Source organism: Gymnodraco acuticeps, unplaced genomic scaffold (genome assembly GCF_902827175.1).
Source record: "Gymnodraco acuticeps unplaced genomic scaffold, fGymAcu1.1, whole genome shotgun sequence".
NCBI classification, from domain to species: domain Eukaryota; kingdom Metazoa; phylum Chordata; class Actinopteri; order Perciformes; family Bathydraconidae; genus Gymnodraco; species Gymnodraco acuticeps.
This window is the reverse complement of record NW_022991584.1, coordinates 12,535-27,006: the sequence shown is the minus strand read 5'-3', so window position 1 is coordinate 27,006 and position 14,472 is coordinate 12,535. Positions and strand designations below refer to the sequence as shown.

The 14,472-nt window shown below is 41.0% G+C and overlaps 1 protein-coding gene across 2 annotated transcripts; it reads left to right on the top strand.

Annotated features, from left to right (window-relative positions):
• The first annotated feature begins 8,067 nt into the window (after nt 1-8,067).
• On the top strand, nt 8,068-13,358 carry LOC117533812 (cingulin-like protein 1). Of its 2 annotated transcripts, none has more exons than XM_034197763.1 (10): nt 8,068-8,138; nt 8,305-8,377; nt 8,508-8,628; nt 9,372-9,478; nt 9,588-9,871; nt 10,372-10,493; nt 10,657-10,755; nt 11,482-12,416; nt 12,869-12,971; nt 13,290-13,358. In XM_034197763.1, the coding sequence occupies exons 1-8, from the start codon at nt 8,087-8,089 to the stop codon at nt 12,319-12,321; spliced, it is 1,698 nt and encodes a 565-aa protein (XP_034053654.1). In that variant the 5' UTR covers nt 8,068-8,086; the 3' UTR covers nt 12,322-12,416; nt 12,869-12,971; nt 13,290-13,358. The 2 variants fall into 2 exon arrangements, with proteins under 2 accessions (XP_034053654.1, XP_034053653.1); XM_034197762.1 differs by having other exon boundaries at nt 9,588-9,877.
• Nucleotides 13,359-14,472: the final 1,114 nt, after the last annotated feature.

Genomic DNA, 14,472 nt, shown 5'->3' with positions numbered 1-14,472 from the left:
ATCACCACTATTTAACACATATCTGTTCATTGGGAATACAAAAACAATCATTAATTGTACATCTGTAATCATCTGGTCATTCAATTCAAATGTTATCTTTGTACGAGAGCTAGAAGACATGTTTTCCTCCTCTCTTTATGACACAGAATGTCTGGTGTGTAAAGGCATCCTGATACTGTAGATTAGCACTGAGGTGCTGATTGGCTCAAAACTCTTCTTCATCAGAGCGCCATATCTCAATCCCCCCCAATTGCTCTGCTTTTGTGGCTCAATTCAGTGAGCACTGTATGATCTCCCAGTGAAACAGAGGCTCATCTGCCTGCATTCCTTCTGCTATCTGCTTGAGAGCAGTGCACCTGCCTAGTCCAAGTGGCACATCCAGATGCCCCCCCCGTGATGGGAGAGGTTATGAAAACATCTGCTCCTCCAATGAAACATGGAAACCTTGTATGACGACCTCTGAAGCCATCGCTCGTCCTGCGAGCGAAAATGAAGAAGCATCCCATCTCATCAGAAAGTTGAAGATTAGAATCCTCTCATCTCGAACGACCTCCTTGCCCGTGGATAAGTTGCTCTCTGCAGCCGCAGAGTGTGATCCTCTCTCTCTGACCCTTGGCCTTCAGAGCTGTCCTAGTTATTGGGTTAACACTTGATAGGGATGTTTTCCTGAGTGCAGACAACTCAAGGTAATGGATTAGCACATTATCATTCAATTACAAAAATAGGATAGGCCCCCTCAGAATGATTTGGGAGCCTTCCTGAGACATGCACATTATAAATGTAAGGTTTGTGTTAGTCATTTAACATGCAAGAATCATATACTCATCAGTCCAAAGCAGATACATGTTATTTTAAGTTAAATGTGAGCTAGTCCCTGTGGAATAACCCTTTCTCAATGATTCTAGATGTTATATTAATTCACCATTTACCGTTTGATCAAGGATTAGTTTATCAGAAGTACATTTCCTCTTCCATAAAACATAGGTTTGAGAAATTAATGTTCCAATATGAAATCAATTGCTCAATTTCTCAATATAATTTGACTCTTCCCTCCCTTTTCTTACATATTGTCACATATGAAATAATAACTTAGGAGTCTATCTAAGCATGGTATTGTCTATATAAGCTATTAATCGAGAAAACTCAGAGTCAGTATGCAACTCGCAAATATCTCTCCTCCTTCCTATCCCTCTTTACTCACTTTCCCATCTCTTTCTCTCTTATTTCTGTTAGATATGAAGGAAAAAAACATACAAGTCCATGTAAGCATCTGAGTTACCACCGTTACCAAACGGTGTGCCGCAGCACACTGGTGTGCCGTGAGGCAAATCCGGGTGTGCCGTGGGATTTTGTGACAACCATACATTATTTTTTCAATATACAACTACACAAAAATAATCATTTATTTTTTTTAATTTACTATATCAGTACTTTGTAGGTTTATGTACGTAATCTGCGCGACTTGCGCGTCCACATCTCCACGTGCAGTGCTGCATAAACATGGCTGAGTCAGCGATAACCATCGAGGGGTGGAGGTATGCCCATTATTTTTATATCACGCAGTCTATTCTTCTTCTCTGTCTTCCGGTTGTTGCCTGTATTAAATGACAAATACACACTACCGCCATGGATTTGATATGAACGAGGCGGCAGTTAGCAGCTAGCGGCTAGCTAGTAATGATCTAGTGATATCGGTAATATTAACTCCATTTAATACAACATTTACGGTACAAGATTCAATCATACAGCCCATGTAGTATGACAATGAATTACAGCAAACATGTGCAATATATCCATTATTACAGCTCCGTGGGATGGCAGTAAGACGATATGGATCCGTTCCCATTGTGCATCCATGGGTAAAGATAAACGCAACTCACATTGGTTCCTCATACAGCATCTCTGTAAACTACGTGTATTCACTGAATTTCACTCTCTGCCTTTAACGCTCGTTGTAACTCCAAAAGCTCCAGCCAGAGCCTGGCTCCAGCACCCTCCCTGTGAGCACAGTGTGCTCTGATTGGTCGGGACACGTAACATGAACGTGCCGGGCTGCGCGGGTCCCGTGGATTAGATGCGCGTTCATAATGCAGAGGGAAATAACTCTCAGAATAACGTTATTAGCAAATGTTTTACAACTTGAGGAACGAATGTTTTTTAATAAGGGCTATACAAGTGTTCATACTGGGTAGTTTATTAGTTAAACAAAATTTATCCAACGAGTTACAGACCACTCTTTCCCCATGTAAATCAATGGGAAAAGTGTTTTCGGGCCTGGCAACCAAACCGGAAGTGTAGTACCGCCGTTTGGCCAGCACGAATATTTTCATCTGAGTCCGGCGCACTACCTGGGGGCTTGACTACCGCCGCCTGCTGGTAAGGAAAGTTATTGCCACTCACGCATGCGCAGTTTGTACGTGCTCGGCGAGGAAAGTAACGAGTAAAGTACCGAGTTACTTTATGTAGATAGTAACGAAGTAGTGTAATATATTACATTTTTTTAAAGTAATACATTTATAATTTGTAGTTCCGGACCATGGACAATGCAGCTTCCTTGCATTGACAGTTGTCTGTGCTGAATTTCTGCTGAGTTTCCTTTGCCTCATTTTCTATTTTGTGACCCGTCTGGTGTAAATGAGTGTGTTGCTGGTATGATGAAGCCTAATTTGATAAAGTTTCAAATTAATTTCGGAAATATTTCGTAATATAGTTGTCTTTGTCACATTTTATTTGGCATTAGTAAATAATTATGCACATTTACAGATACTTTACATAATATGAGTGATAACACGTGTTATAAGGGCTATCTTTTCACAATAGGTGTGCCTTGAGATTTTTACTTGTCCTTTGGTGTGCCTTGGGCACAACAAAGTTTGGGAACCACTGGCATAAATGATAGTGGGCGTCTGAGGGTGTCATTACTGAGAAATGTCAAAGAAATTCAAAACCTTACATTTTAAAACAGGTTTGCATTCCTCCACTTAAGGTGACGTTATCATTGGAAACAATAAAAACGAACTATTTTGATGTAGAATTTATAAATTGAATCGTTAGAGCAGAACAAAATGGTTGTATTGTAGCCTGAGTTCCGTGCAGCCCTAGTTTCAACAGGTGTAAACATGGTCCATATAATGTGAATACATGCAGAAGTAGACAGTAAGAGGCCCCTGACAGGCCTATTTGTTAAAATAGTAGGGGTTCTTCACTCTGCATAGCAGTATGAATAGCCTTAAAAAACAAACAACCCACTCCGTGGTAACGAGAGTCATATTTCTGACCCATATGCCCTAAGTGAAGCCGTTAGTCTCATCTAACTGACCCAAGGGTTGGTGCTGGTGTGACAGTTCCAAGTGTTCAGAGCAGACTTCTAGCTTCCGGTTCATGGCTCGGTGGGGGGGAGCAGACCCACGTGAGACAGTGTCAATGGCTGTATTGTTCAGTGTGAGGAGCGTCATTCTCTCTGGGAGCAGGAAATGGTGTCCATTCTCGGACCAAACCATTAATGTCATGTAGAGCAGCCATAGCATCTCTGTGACTGCACTCAGCCGGACTGTAGCAGGGTAGAACTGGGTGACTCTTAGTGAAGCTGTCCAACGCCATTAGACAAAATGGAACCACGTGCTAACAAAAAGGACACAGGGTCATCAAGTCTCTCTTTACCATTGGCCTAATCATAAACAAATTAGTGGGAAAAATGTGGAACACTAATCCATCATGTGGAATGTTGAGTTAATTTAAATAATTACTTATGGGTTGAAATCAAATTAACATTAACATTAGAACCAAAGTCAGTTAACAAATTGGACTTGCACAGATCAGTAATCAATACACCATTTTTCCAGCTCCGTGATGAAAACGATAACAGGCAGGGATGCAAACTTGTCATCAATAAAATATTATTGGGGTATGGACAGGGTTGCTAACTTTGGGTACCTGGCTGGAGTGAGATTTTGATATCATGGGTTTAATTACACACATGCGCACGAAGCGACTGCTATCGTGTCCGTAGCGGGACCTTAGCATATATTTAGGATATATATATATAATATATATATACAAATACACAATATTGGACACAGACTATAAAGGGCACACAGTTTCATTAAATAATGAAAGTCAAACACATGTTTGTTTCCACTGTTTTATTGTGTGCCTGTCGCGATAAGCAACTTATTGACTTATCGGCTCCCGAGTATTTGTGTTAGATAATCTATGGTAGGGCTAACCCATACAGTGGTGGGGCTCAAATCAGTATTTGAAATGTAATTACATACACGCTATATCGCCCCCTTGTCAGTGAAACGCCACACGTGAGGTTTAGATTATTTCCCTGTCTCAATCCAAATTGAACTGTATGAAATTAAAATAAAATAAAAACATTTGTCTTGTAGTAAATAAAAAGGCGACCTGGAGCCAATCCTGCCATTTCCTCACAAGTGAAAGAGTTCACATGCTGAAAACCCAACCCCCGCAGGGGGTCTGGGGGGATTCTCCCCCAGGAGATTTTTGAAATACTAACATAAAATACACATTCTCTCTTGAGATGAAAAAAATAAATCCATCTATTACTGCACGACATATTTAAATGAAGCTGAACCTGCTGCTCCTCCCATAGGGAAGAGGCTGTGTGAATTACTTCGAATTACTTTGAAATTACCCCATTGTTCTTTGTGTCAAAATGGAAGGTTTCTGGCTAACGTTAGCTTAGGTACTCAGATCTTGTTCTTGAGTACAAGTAGAAGTACCAGAGTGTAGGAATACTAAGTTACAGTAAAAGTACTGCATTCAAAATGTTACTCAAGTAAAAGTAGAAAAGTATTGTCATCAAAATATAGTGAAAATAGCGACAGTAAAAGTAGTCGTTGTGCAGATTGGTTTATTCCAGAATACTATATATGATATGTTTTATAATGATTGATCATGAAAGTGTTCTCAAAGCTGGTGAAGGTGCAGCTAGTTTGAAGTACTTTGTATACTGCATACGGTAGCTGGTGGATTCACTCCAGGTGGAACTAAAGTCTGATTAAACACTTGATTAGATTTCACATCATTCATCCACATCTGAAAGTAACTAAAGGTATTAAATACATGTAGTGGAGTAAAAGTACACCATTTACCACTGAACTGTAGTGGAGTAGAAAAATAAAGCAGCAAAACATTTTAGATACTCAAATAAATTACCAGTATCTCAAAATTGTGCCCAAGTATAGGACTTGTTAAGTTTATGAACTTAGTTACTTTACACCAGTGGCTATACAGATAGAAAGACTAAGCCTTGCACAGAGGCAAGAAAAGACATTTTAAAAATGCTCAAAAGTTCTGCCAAAAAAAACTGACTGCTGAAATTAGATCTTCCTTTGTGCTGTGGTCATAAAACCCCCAATGGGTCGCGCCGTGGTCTGCTTCAGATTATCTTCTCCTTCCAGAGGTCACGCCTGTCTCTGACCCCGTGTCTTGCGTTTTATTTTTATTTTCTTCTTCTGCAGCACCAAGCAGAGTTAAGAAAAGGAGGGGATTTTGACTAGAAATAATTTCAAACAGTTAAATAAAGAATGTTGAACTATATTTAAAACTGTAATTGAACTTCAACTCATATCCATTATCTGATTCCAGTGGCCAGTTGGAAACAGATAATGACAAAGTTTTCATTTTGCATCAATCGTGCAAAAAGGTTCAATCACCATTGTGTCTAAGTCTTGTCTTATCTGCTTTGTTTCGGAATGTGTTCAATACATTAGGTTATTTTATTTTCATTATTACCATACAATACATAGATTAAGAATAAATGAAACAAATAATACAACATTGACCTATTTGAGCAGACAGATGACCCGCAGTTATGCCTCTGAGGTTCCCGGGTGTAAAACAGAGGCTTTTTTTGCTATTTATTTTCCTTTTGCGGAAATTTAGATTCATTTTACCTTGGCTGTGGACTGATTAATTATTAGTTGTTAAAAAACATGCACAAGACGGCATATACAAACAAACACGAAACAATTATACAAACAAACATGAACCCGCAACAAATATCAGGTGACAGCTAAACTCATCCAGTTTAATTTTAATTTTTTACTTATTGTTTTTTTTAAATTTTTATTTATTTATTTTTTTTAAACAAAATCCAATTCAATAATCCGTAAATTTATTAAACACAGTGTGAATGTAATATTCTGCCACCACCCTTCCCATTTAATAGCTCAATTTAGTTCTTGAGCTTATGGTGTGATTAACAGAAAATACAAGTCTGTGTTGTTAAACATTAATTCAGTTGATGAGCAATAAACGACCTTATTCTCAATCAAAACCACTATGCAAATGTAGTGGTAAAACTGCTCAACCGACCGAGAGCAGAGATATTAATTAATTAAATTAATTCTAAGAACGGAATCTGCTGAAGAGTAATAACCACATTATTCTCAATCAGCAACCACTATGCTAATTTAGTGGTGCTCTGCCCTCCCCGATCCGGAGAGGCAGAGACTTTTAATGAATTCAGTACCCTTTATTTTAACAACAGCCAAATTCAACAACCCCTCAGTTTATGAAACACAGCGTGACGTAATATTTCGTATCACGTTTCCCGTTAATAAGAGTTCTGTTTAGTTCCAAAACTCATAATGGTGCGATTTAAAAATAATAAGACACTGTGCTCTGTTTCGTGTGCTGCTCCCCACAGGGGGGGGGAGGGGAATTACCCACACCCTCTTCCTGCAGCAGCAACAGGGTGATTTCGAGGCGAGTTGATTTAACTAGTTAAACCGTTGAAATCTCCAGAATTCGGCGATTCGTTTCAGTACAAATCTTTACATTGCTTTTAAACCGAAGTTCCACATTACTGATGCCCTCTTTAAGGTCTCTCCGAATGTTTGCCGTGCACACACACAGAGGAAACCAAAAATATTGCATCTATCTGTTCCACAGGTAATTTTATACCGTCAATCACAGAGTCTGGCGAGGCAATGTCAAAATATAGATTTGAAATTACACTCACCAGCTCGACGATTTGTTGGTAACCGTTCGCGACGCCAATTGTGAAGTTAAAACTTATTTGCAGCAATGTTGAGCGCATCATCAAATGAGGGAAACTGGATTCACCTGTCAATACACTGATATTTATTGAGAGACAGACAATTACATACGGCCGGGAAATCATCCTAGTTTCACACTGTCCTTGTGCTCCACCAAGGTAATCTCTGCCCCAAAAGACACAAAACATCTAACCAACACGAGGAGAGGCGGGCTCCCAGAAAGCCCGCGTATACCTAATTAGTAGCAGATGTGAGACAATAGTCTACTTGTCTCAAAGAGATCCAGACAAGCCTCAACCTACACAGGGGTCTTTGACTGACTACAAGCAGATGTTTGCAGTATCACAGATTCTATAAAACAATAAGAAACTCTATAAACAGATCAGATGAAAATATTCTCTTACAATAAGGCAACATGTGACCTTTCAAATATTTCTTACTTTACCGTTTCATTCTTTTTTTTAAAAGGGACGAGTTGTATCATGGTTAAATTATCCTATCTTTCCCAGTTCTTAACTTGCAACAAAACAGTGTTTATTATGAAATACTAAATTGGGTCAATATTTGGCTCAAAAAACATACAGAACTTTACACCTACAATCCTGTCTTAATTATGAGGTATCTACTCAGACCATGAACAACTTAAGTCACAGGTTGCACTGTTGGGGGAGCCTGGGACTTCAGTTTTTCATTGCCATATCTACACTGTAGCTAATGTGCATATGACAATAAAGCCTTGAAACTTGAAATGAGGTTCAGCCTATGTTGTCTCTCCCAAAGGAACCTGCAGCTGTTCCTGCATCCAGTGGAGGTAAACAGGCTGCCAGCAAAACCAGCGTTACTTATGGAAGGAGCAACAGCCTGGGCACCAGAGATAGTGAGACGCGGCCAGTGATAATAAGGCTGGTGCTAATAAAGCTGGTGTTAGTTTGAAGAGAGGCAGCGTCGTCCACCAGGGGCCCCGAGCGGCGTCTCGCCCCGGCAGACAGGCTCTGCGCCTCTGCAGCAGCCGGAACTTGTCGTCCCTCCATAGCTCCTCTCTTTCTGTCGCGCCCTTCATGAGAAGCAGCCGCTCTCTCAACAGGCTCGACCAAACACCCACGGGAGATGGTATGTTTGACAGAATATGCATCCAAATTAAGTTATTTTAAAGTCCATCTATGTTTGTATAGAAATCTAAATGTGGTTGCTAATTGGTTTTAGAAATAAGAATGGATACATATAACTAAAGGAGCTTCTGAAAAAGTATGATTTACAGCTTTTGTCTCTGAAATAGATCCAGAGCATGCAGTCAAACAAGGACCAACTGCAGCAAATAAACTGCTGTCTTATTCGGAGGAGCAGCTCAGGTTTGTTGTTTTAAAGAACTCAGATAACGCTAGGTTTTACTTTTTGTTGTTGCTTTAGGAAATGCTGCTGTTGTGCTATATTTCAAATTATGTAAAAGTGCTGGGCTTGTTTATGTTTCCATCCTTAAAGGGATGACGAGGATCAGTTCGATGCGGATGAGGAGGAGCAAATGAAAGCAAGCAGCTCCTCTGAGCTTCAGGAGTCTCCCTCCTATGCATGTTATCATACCTGCAACAAAGTAAAGAAACAGGTAATGTGTCTTTATGAATACCTTCTTACAAAACCTCATACAAGACTGCCAATATTTCTGCTTTCTTAGTTGTTATATTGTATTGTTGTCTTATTGGATGTACCAGTAGGGAACAAACCCTCTACACATTATTACAGTATATGTTATCTAAGTCTTCCAAACATCTAAATTGAAAAAAAGATATTTAATTAAGAAAACTCACATTGGATGCTCGAGTAAAGGGACTAAAATATTGAGGGTAAATCAATTAAATCCATAATTTGAAATAAACTGTGATAAGTTAAAGGTGTAGGTAATTCACTTCAGAAACACTTTTTGTTATATTACATGGAATGCTCTTAACATCCCGATAGCAATGAATATCTTTGACAATAAATCCATAAAAAAATGTCATCTGTGGAAGCCGTAGTGCTGTAAAAAGCACGACCAATCATCTGAGCCGGCCCGGCTAAAATAACTGGATGGCCTACCTGCCTGTCAGCCTTCCATCTGTGCACAAACTTATCTCGTGCCCTCATTGGTCATGTGCGCGTTTGTGTGTGTTGGAGGAGGGGCTCTGTGAGGAAGTGGCAGATTTTTTACGGCTGTGTATTTTCAAATTCTAGCGCACTCGAGCTGGTTTCTCCATTCTTACCTACCCCACCTTTAATAAAGCATAACACAAACATTCAACTGGAAAGCTAACATATCCACTTCCTCAACTTTAAGGTGTGTAATAATAAATGATATTTCTCTTCCCACAGACCATAGATGGGGTGCAAACGCTCTGTGCCATGACCTCTATGCGACACAACTGGGTCCAAGCAATGTTGAAAAATGTGAGGCACAGTCCTACCTCTGACGTCACAAGGTCAATAAAGTTGTTAAAGGGTCTCTACTTTTACTAATGTCAAGATATTTTATAGACGTTGGTGCATATGACGTATAGTCAAAACATATTTCTTTGTTATTCCTCGCAGCTCCTTTTCAGAGCAGAAAACTCCCCTAAAATCACAGCTTCCAGACTCAGCCGAGGGCCCGGAGAGAGCTGAACACCCCGAGCCCAGCAGCAGCGACTGTGCAGAGGAAACACAGGAGCAGCAGAAACACCAGGAGCCCAGCCTGCAGCCGGAGGCAGAGCGGCGTTCTGCTGATGGAAGCTCTGCATCGCCTGCCATCTCCTCCTCTCATCTGGCCTCCCCCATCTCACCCTCCGCCTCTTCCGCTCCGTCTCCCATCAATCCTCCTGGGCAGGTGGTGGAAGGTAAAGGTGCTTCCCCTCTACGTTTATATTATATTCATATTTGTTCTAGTCAAGTTCATACGAAAAGCTTGTCGTGCTGTTGCTGTTAAGTCAATGACAGCAATTTGGACAATATTGGCTACTATTTCATCATCGTTATAACACATAATAATGTACATTTAGAGGTTATAGGTGTTTTCAGTCTTCATTATTATAATACAAATATATATTTTCTAGTAAAGTAGATAAAATTAAACTTTTATTGTAAATAATGAATACATTTTTCTCTACTTGAGTGTTGGATTATAATCTATTGGAGTCAATGATGGCAATTTGCCCGATACTCTATCTGCTACAATTTGTAATAATAAATATATATATCTTAAAGTACATATAATAATAACACATTAATATAAATGTTCCTTTATTGGCCGATGATTCAATTTCCCCCAATATATTATACAAAACGACTTCATATTGTTTCATTTTATATCAAAAGTACTACATTTTCTGCGCCTCAGGTGTGACCGGTGCGTCTTCGTGTGTTGAGGGAAGAGCCGGCTCTACTTCCACAACAATGCAGTCAAATACTGAGAGCACAAAGGAGAAGGAGAAGCAGCAAACTGCGCCACTTGTCATAGAGGTGATATTCTAAATAAAAACCTACGATAAAAACTACAATAGTTACTCTTTATACATGAATAATGAGTATGTGTGTAAAAAAAACAATAGCTTGAAGCATGTTCACCTGAATAAATCAAAGCATGCTAGTTAGTGTGACAGCTTTCTTAATATGTTCTCTACAGCTGGAGCAAACACAGAGGGAACTCTCTCGACTGCGGCAGTTAAACAGGAATCTGCGGGATGAGGTGCAACAAGAGAGAGCGAGGCATGCAAGTGAAATGGTATAACATTCATACATTTTCACTTTAAGTAGCAATAAGTTTGAAGGGGATGCACTAATGTAATTTGCCATATTGCGAAAAACACACATTGCTCTGTAAAAAAGGCAAGCTAGGATGCCAGATAATTTGAAAGTTAAACCCTAGAAGTTAAAGTGGACCTATCATGCTATATTTGAATAATATATTGTAGGGCCATACCTATATAAAACATGTCTGTGAAGTTTTTTTTTCAAAATACCAAACAGATCATGCATTTTAGCCATGCCTCATTTAGCTCTATTTGCTCTATTCCAGCCCTGCCTTCACAAGGGCTGATTCTGTGGCAAATGAGCTGCAGCTCACCACGCCCCCCTGCAAAGGAGGGGGGCGAGGCACGAGCATGCTGTTACCATGCTGTTACCATGCCATGCAACCTCTCATTCCCCTGATAGGTGGAGAGTTGCCCATATAGGCGGAGCTCCTTGTTTCTGACGTCAGAGATATTTCAAATCTGTATCAGTCTGTATCAGATCCATTGCAGCCCCGTTTTTAGAGATTTGGGGTATGGAGGAAAAGAGACAGGGTTGTGTTTTCTGACACTTGGTGAGTTCCCTGACACACCGGGGACACATATTCATGTATAAAAGACGTACAAAAGTGCATTTTGCATGATAAGTCCCCTTTAAGTTACTTGTCCATAAGCATGAAAGCACAGTTGACACTAACACTGCTCACTTTGTTCCGCAGAACGACCTCCTCTCAAACTCCAACTCGTCTTCAGAACAAGCTTTGGTTTTACAGCGTCTTCATAAGATGAACCACGACCTGCGCCTTGAGCTGGAGGATCAGAAGAGCAGCTTTGAAGAAACAAGAGAAGTAGAACTACGGCGAAGGGTGGACCTCTTAGCTCAACAAGCTCAGATACTGGTCACGGGCGATGCCACTGCCCTCGCTCAGGCCCGCCTGGAGCAGGACCGGCAGAAGTTCATGGAGCAGCGGCAGGAGTGGGAGCGCTGCAGGGCCTCGCTGAAGTCCCAGCTGAGTGCCAGTGAGGGACAGAGGAAGGATGCCGTGTCACGCTCCACACAGATGCAGCAGGAGTTGCAGAGTTACCACAGTCTGGAGCAGGAGGCTCAGCGCCTACACAAACATCTCCAAGAGGTGACCACTCAACTTCAGGCCAATGAGGAGGCGCAGGCTCAGAAAGAGGCTCGCCTGCAGGAGCACCTCATGCTCCTTCAAGCCAGTCAGGACCGAGAGCGCAGGAGCTTAGCCTCAAGCCTGGCGCAGGCAGAGCAACTCACGCAGGAACTCCAGCGGAGACTGGACATGTCTGAGCTGGAGGTGGACAGCCTGAATAAGACTCAGACGTGGACCAGGGACATCGAGGAGGCTCAACAGCAGCTTCAGGAGGAGCTGGCGTGCACGGTGTCTGTGGTGCAGAAACTCCAAGATGAGAGGGGGCATCTGGACCGGTGCTGTCAGGAGCTGCAGAGCCAGCTGGGCGAGGCGGACGGAGAGGTGAGCCGGCTGCAGAGCCGCTTGAAGACAGACGAGACGAGAGGTGGATCATTGGGAAGTAACTAATTTACTCAAGTACTATACAATGTTGAGATACTTGTACTTTAGTTGAGTATTCCCATGTTATGTTACTTCCTACTTCTACTCCATACAATTCAGAGGTAAATACTGTACTTTTACTCCACTACATTTATTTTGTACCTTTAGTTACTCTGCATATTTGGATTAATTATGTGAAATGTAAAGAACTCTTCAATAAGACTTAAGTTGCACCTGGAGTAACATTCACAAGCTGCAGTATACAGAGTCATTCAAACTAGCTGCACCTTTACCAGCTTTGAGAACACTTTAATGCATCAACAATTATAATAATATAACATATTATATATAGTATTCTGAAATGGAAACATTTGCATAATAAGTACTTTTACTTTTGGCACTTAAAGTATATTCTGATGCTAATATTTGTGTAATTTAACTTGAGTAACATTTTTAATGCAGGACTTTTACTTGTAACAGAGTATTCCTACTCTCTGGTACTTTTACTCATGAAGTACAAGATGTGAGTGCTTCTCCCACCTCTTGTTGATGCACATTTCACCTCGTTCTACAGCTATTGTAGCGATGAGAAGAGCCCATAAAGTGGAGCTGGAGAAAAGCCGGCAGTCTCAGCACATCAAGAGCGCTGACATCACCCAACTGCAAATTGAATATGAGTAAGTGGCTGCTTTTCCTTTTACTGCGTTTTTGTTATTTCTCTTACAATTAATCTCCTAAGAAACAGTAGCATACATCTCACTCATCGCACTGCAGCTTTTATTGCAGCAGGGCTACTGGTTCATGGTGTATTTAGTGATGAACGAGCCTGTGTCACTGACTGCTGTCCGTGGTGCTGATACCTGCATAGTTACACACACAAGAGCTATTTCAGAATGTAACACAAGGCCATTTCAACCAAATCTACCTGCTACTTCTTTAAAAGATTATTTTCTGAATCTATAGTCACTTTACTGTTCAACATCATGCCTCTGCAGAAAGGAGTTTCAGTTGATGCATAAGGAGCTCCAGGTGCTGTCGGTGCAGCACACTCAGAAATGTCTGGAACACTCTCAGCTGAGCCAGGAGCTGCAGGAGGAGAGGCAGTCCTCCATTCAGTACCAGAAACAAAACAAGGAGCTGAAAAAGAAACAGGTATCAACATGTTCTTAGCCCCAAGGGACGCTCCTTATTCTTCCTTTTTATTCAATTAAGATCCTCATTTTAACATTGAGAGAATGTGTTGTATTCACCGTCTCCTGTCTCCTGACATTTCTTACAGAGGGAGACAGATGAAATGTCTCAGCTGCATTTCTCACTGAATGGGAAACAGTCCCAGGTCGGCCCTCAAGTCAACGACTTCTATGAAATGGAGGTGAGTGTCTGGAAAACAGAGAGTACAGCCTTTATTTAACCCAATTCATAATCATAAAAAAGAAGAAGTAAGCAGTGATTCTGTTTTTGTTTTTAAAGGTCCCATGTCATGGCCATTTCTACTGATCATAATTCCATTGTTGAGGTATACTAAAATAGATTTATATTGTGCAATTTTCCAAACTCACATTGGTTTCTCATATAGCATCTCTGCATAGTATGTGTATTCACTCTCTGTCCTAATCAACTTGTTGGAGCTCCTGCCCCCCCTCTCCCTATGAGCCCAGTGGCCGTCTGCGAGACACAGCGAAACCCAGCCCGAACACACACACACCCGCAGCCTGGCTGTGAGTCGGTGTGTGTGCTCAGGGAGGAGAAATCGGCGGAGCTGCAGCTGAGAAAAGATTGTGTATTTGAGGAAGTCATAACGGCTCCGCGAACGTAACGTAACGGCTACACGGATTGGTCCATTTGGGTATGGGCACGTCACTGTACCCAGGAAGAAAAAGAGAAATCTCCAACGAGGCGTTCTGGGGCAGCATAGACACATCTTTTCTTTGTTAGAGTTTTACTCGCTACAGGGTGTACTTTGTGGGTTTTGACTCTGCAGACCGTTTACATGCAGAAAAACCTTCATAACACACAAGGGGACGGGTAATAACCGGAAACGCATGACATGGGACCTTTAATGATTAACATGACTTTTATTTGTGTGTAATGGTACAAGAGCTTTGTATATGGCCTCACTGATCCATAACTTGAGTTGTTGTTTTGTTTTATTGTTATCTGTCATTTATCCAACCTGTA

Coding starts and splice junctions, on each gene's coding strand:
- LOC117533812 (XM_034197762.1), top strand. CDS start 8,087: ATGAGAAGCAGCCGCTCTCTCAACAGGCTCGACCAAACACCCACGGGA. Junction 8,378..8,507: donor TATTCGGAGGAGCAGCTCAG/GTTTGTTGTTTT, acceptor CCATCCTTAAAG/GGATGACGAGGATCAGTTCG. Junction 8,629..9,371: donor GCAACAAAGTAAAGAAACAG/GTAATGTGTCTT, acceptor CTCTTCCCACAG/ACCATAGATGGGGTGCAAAC.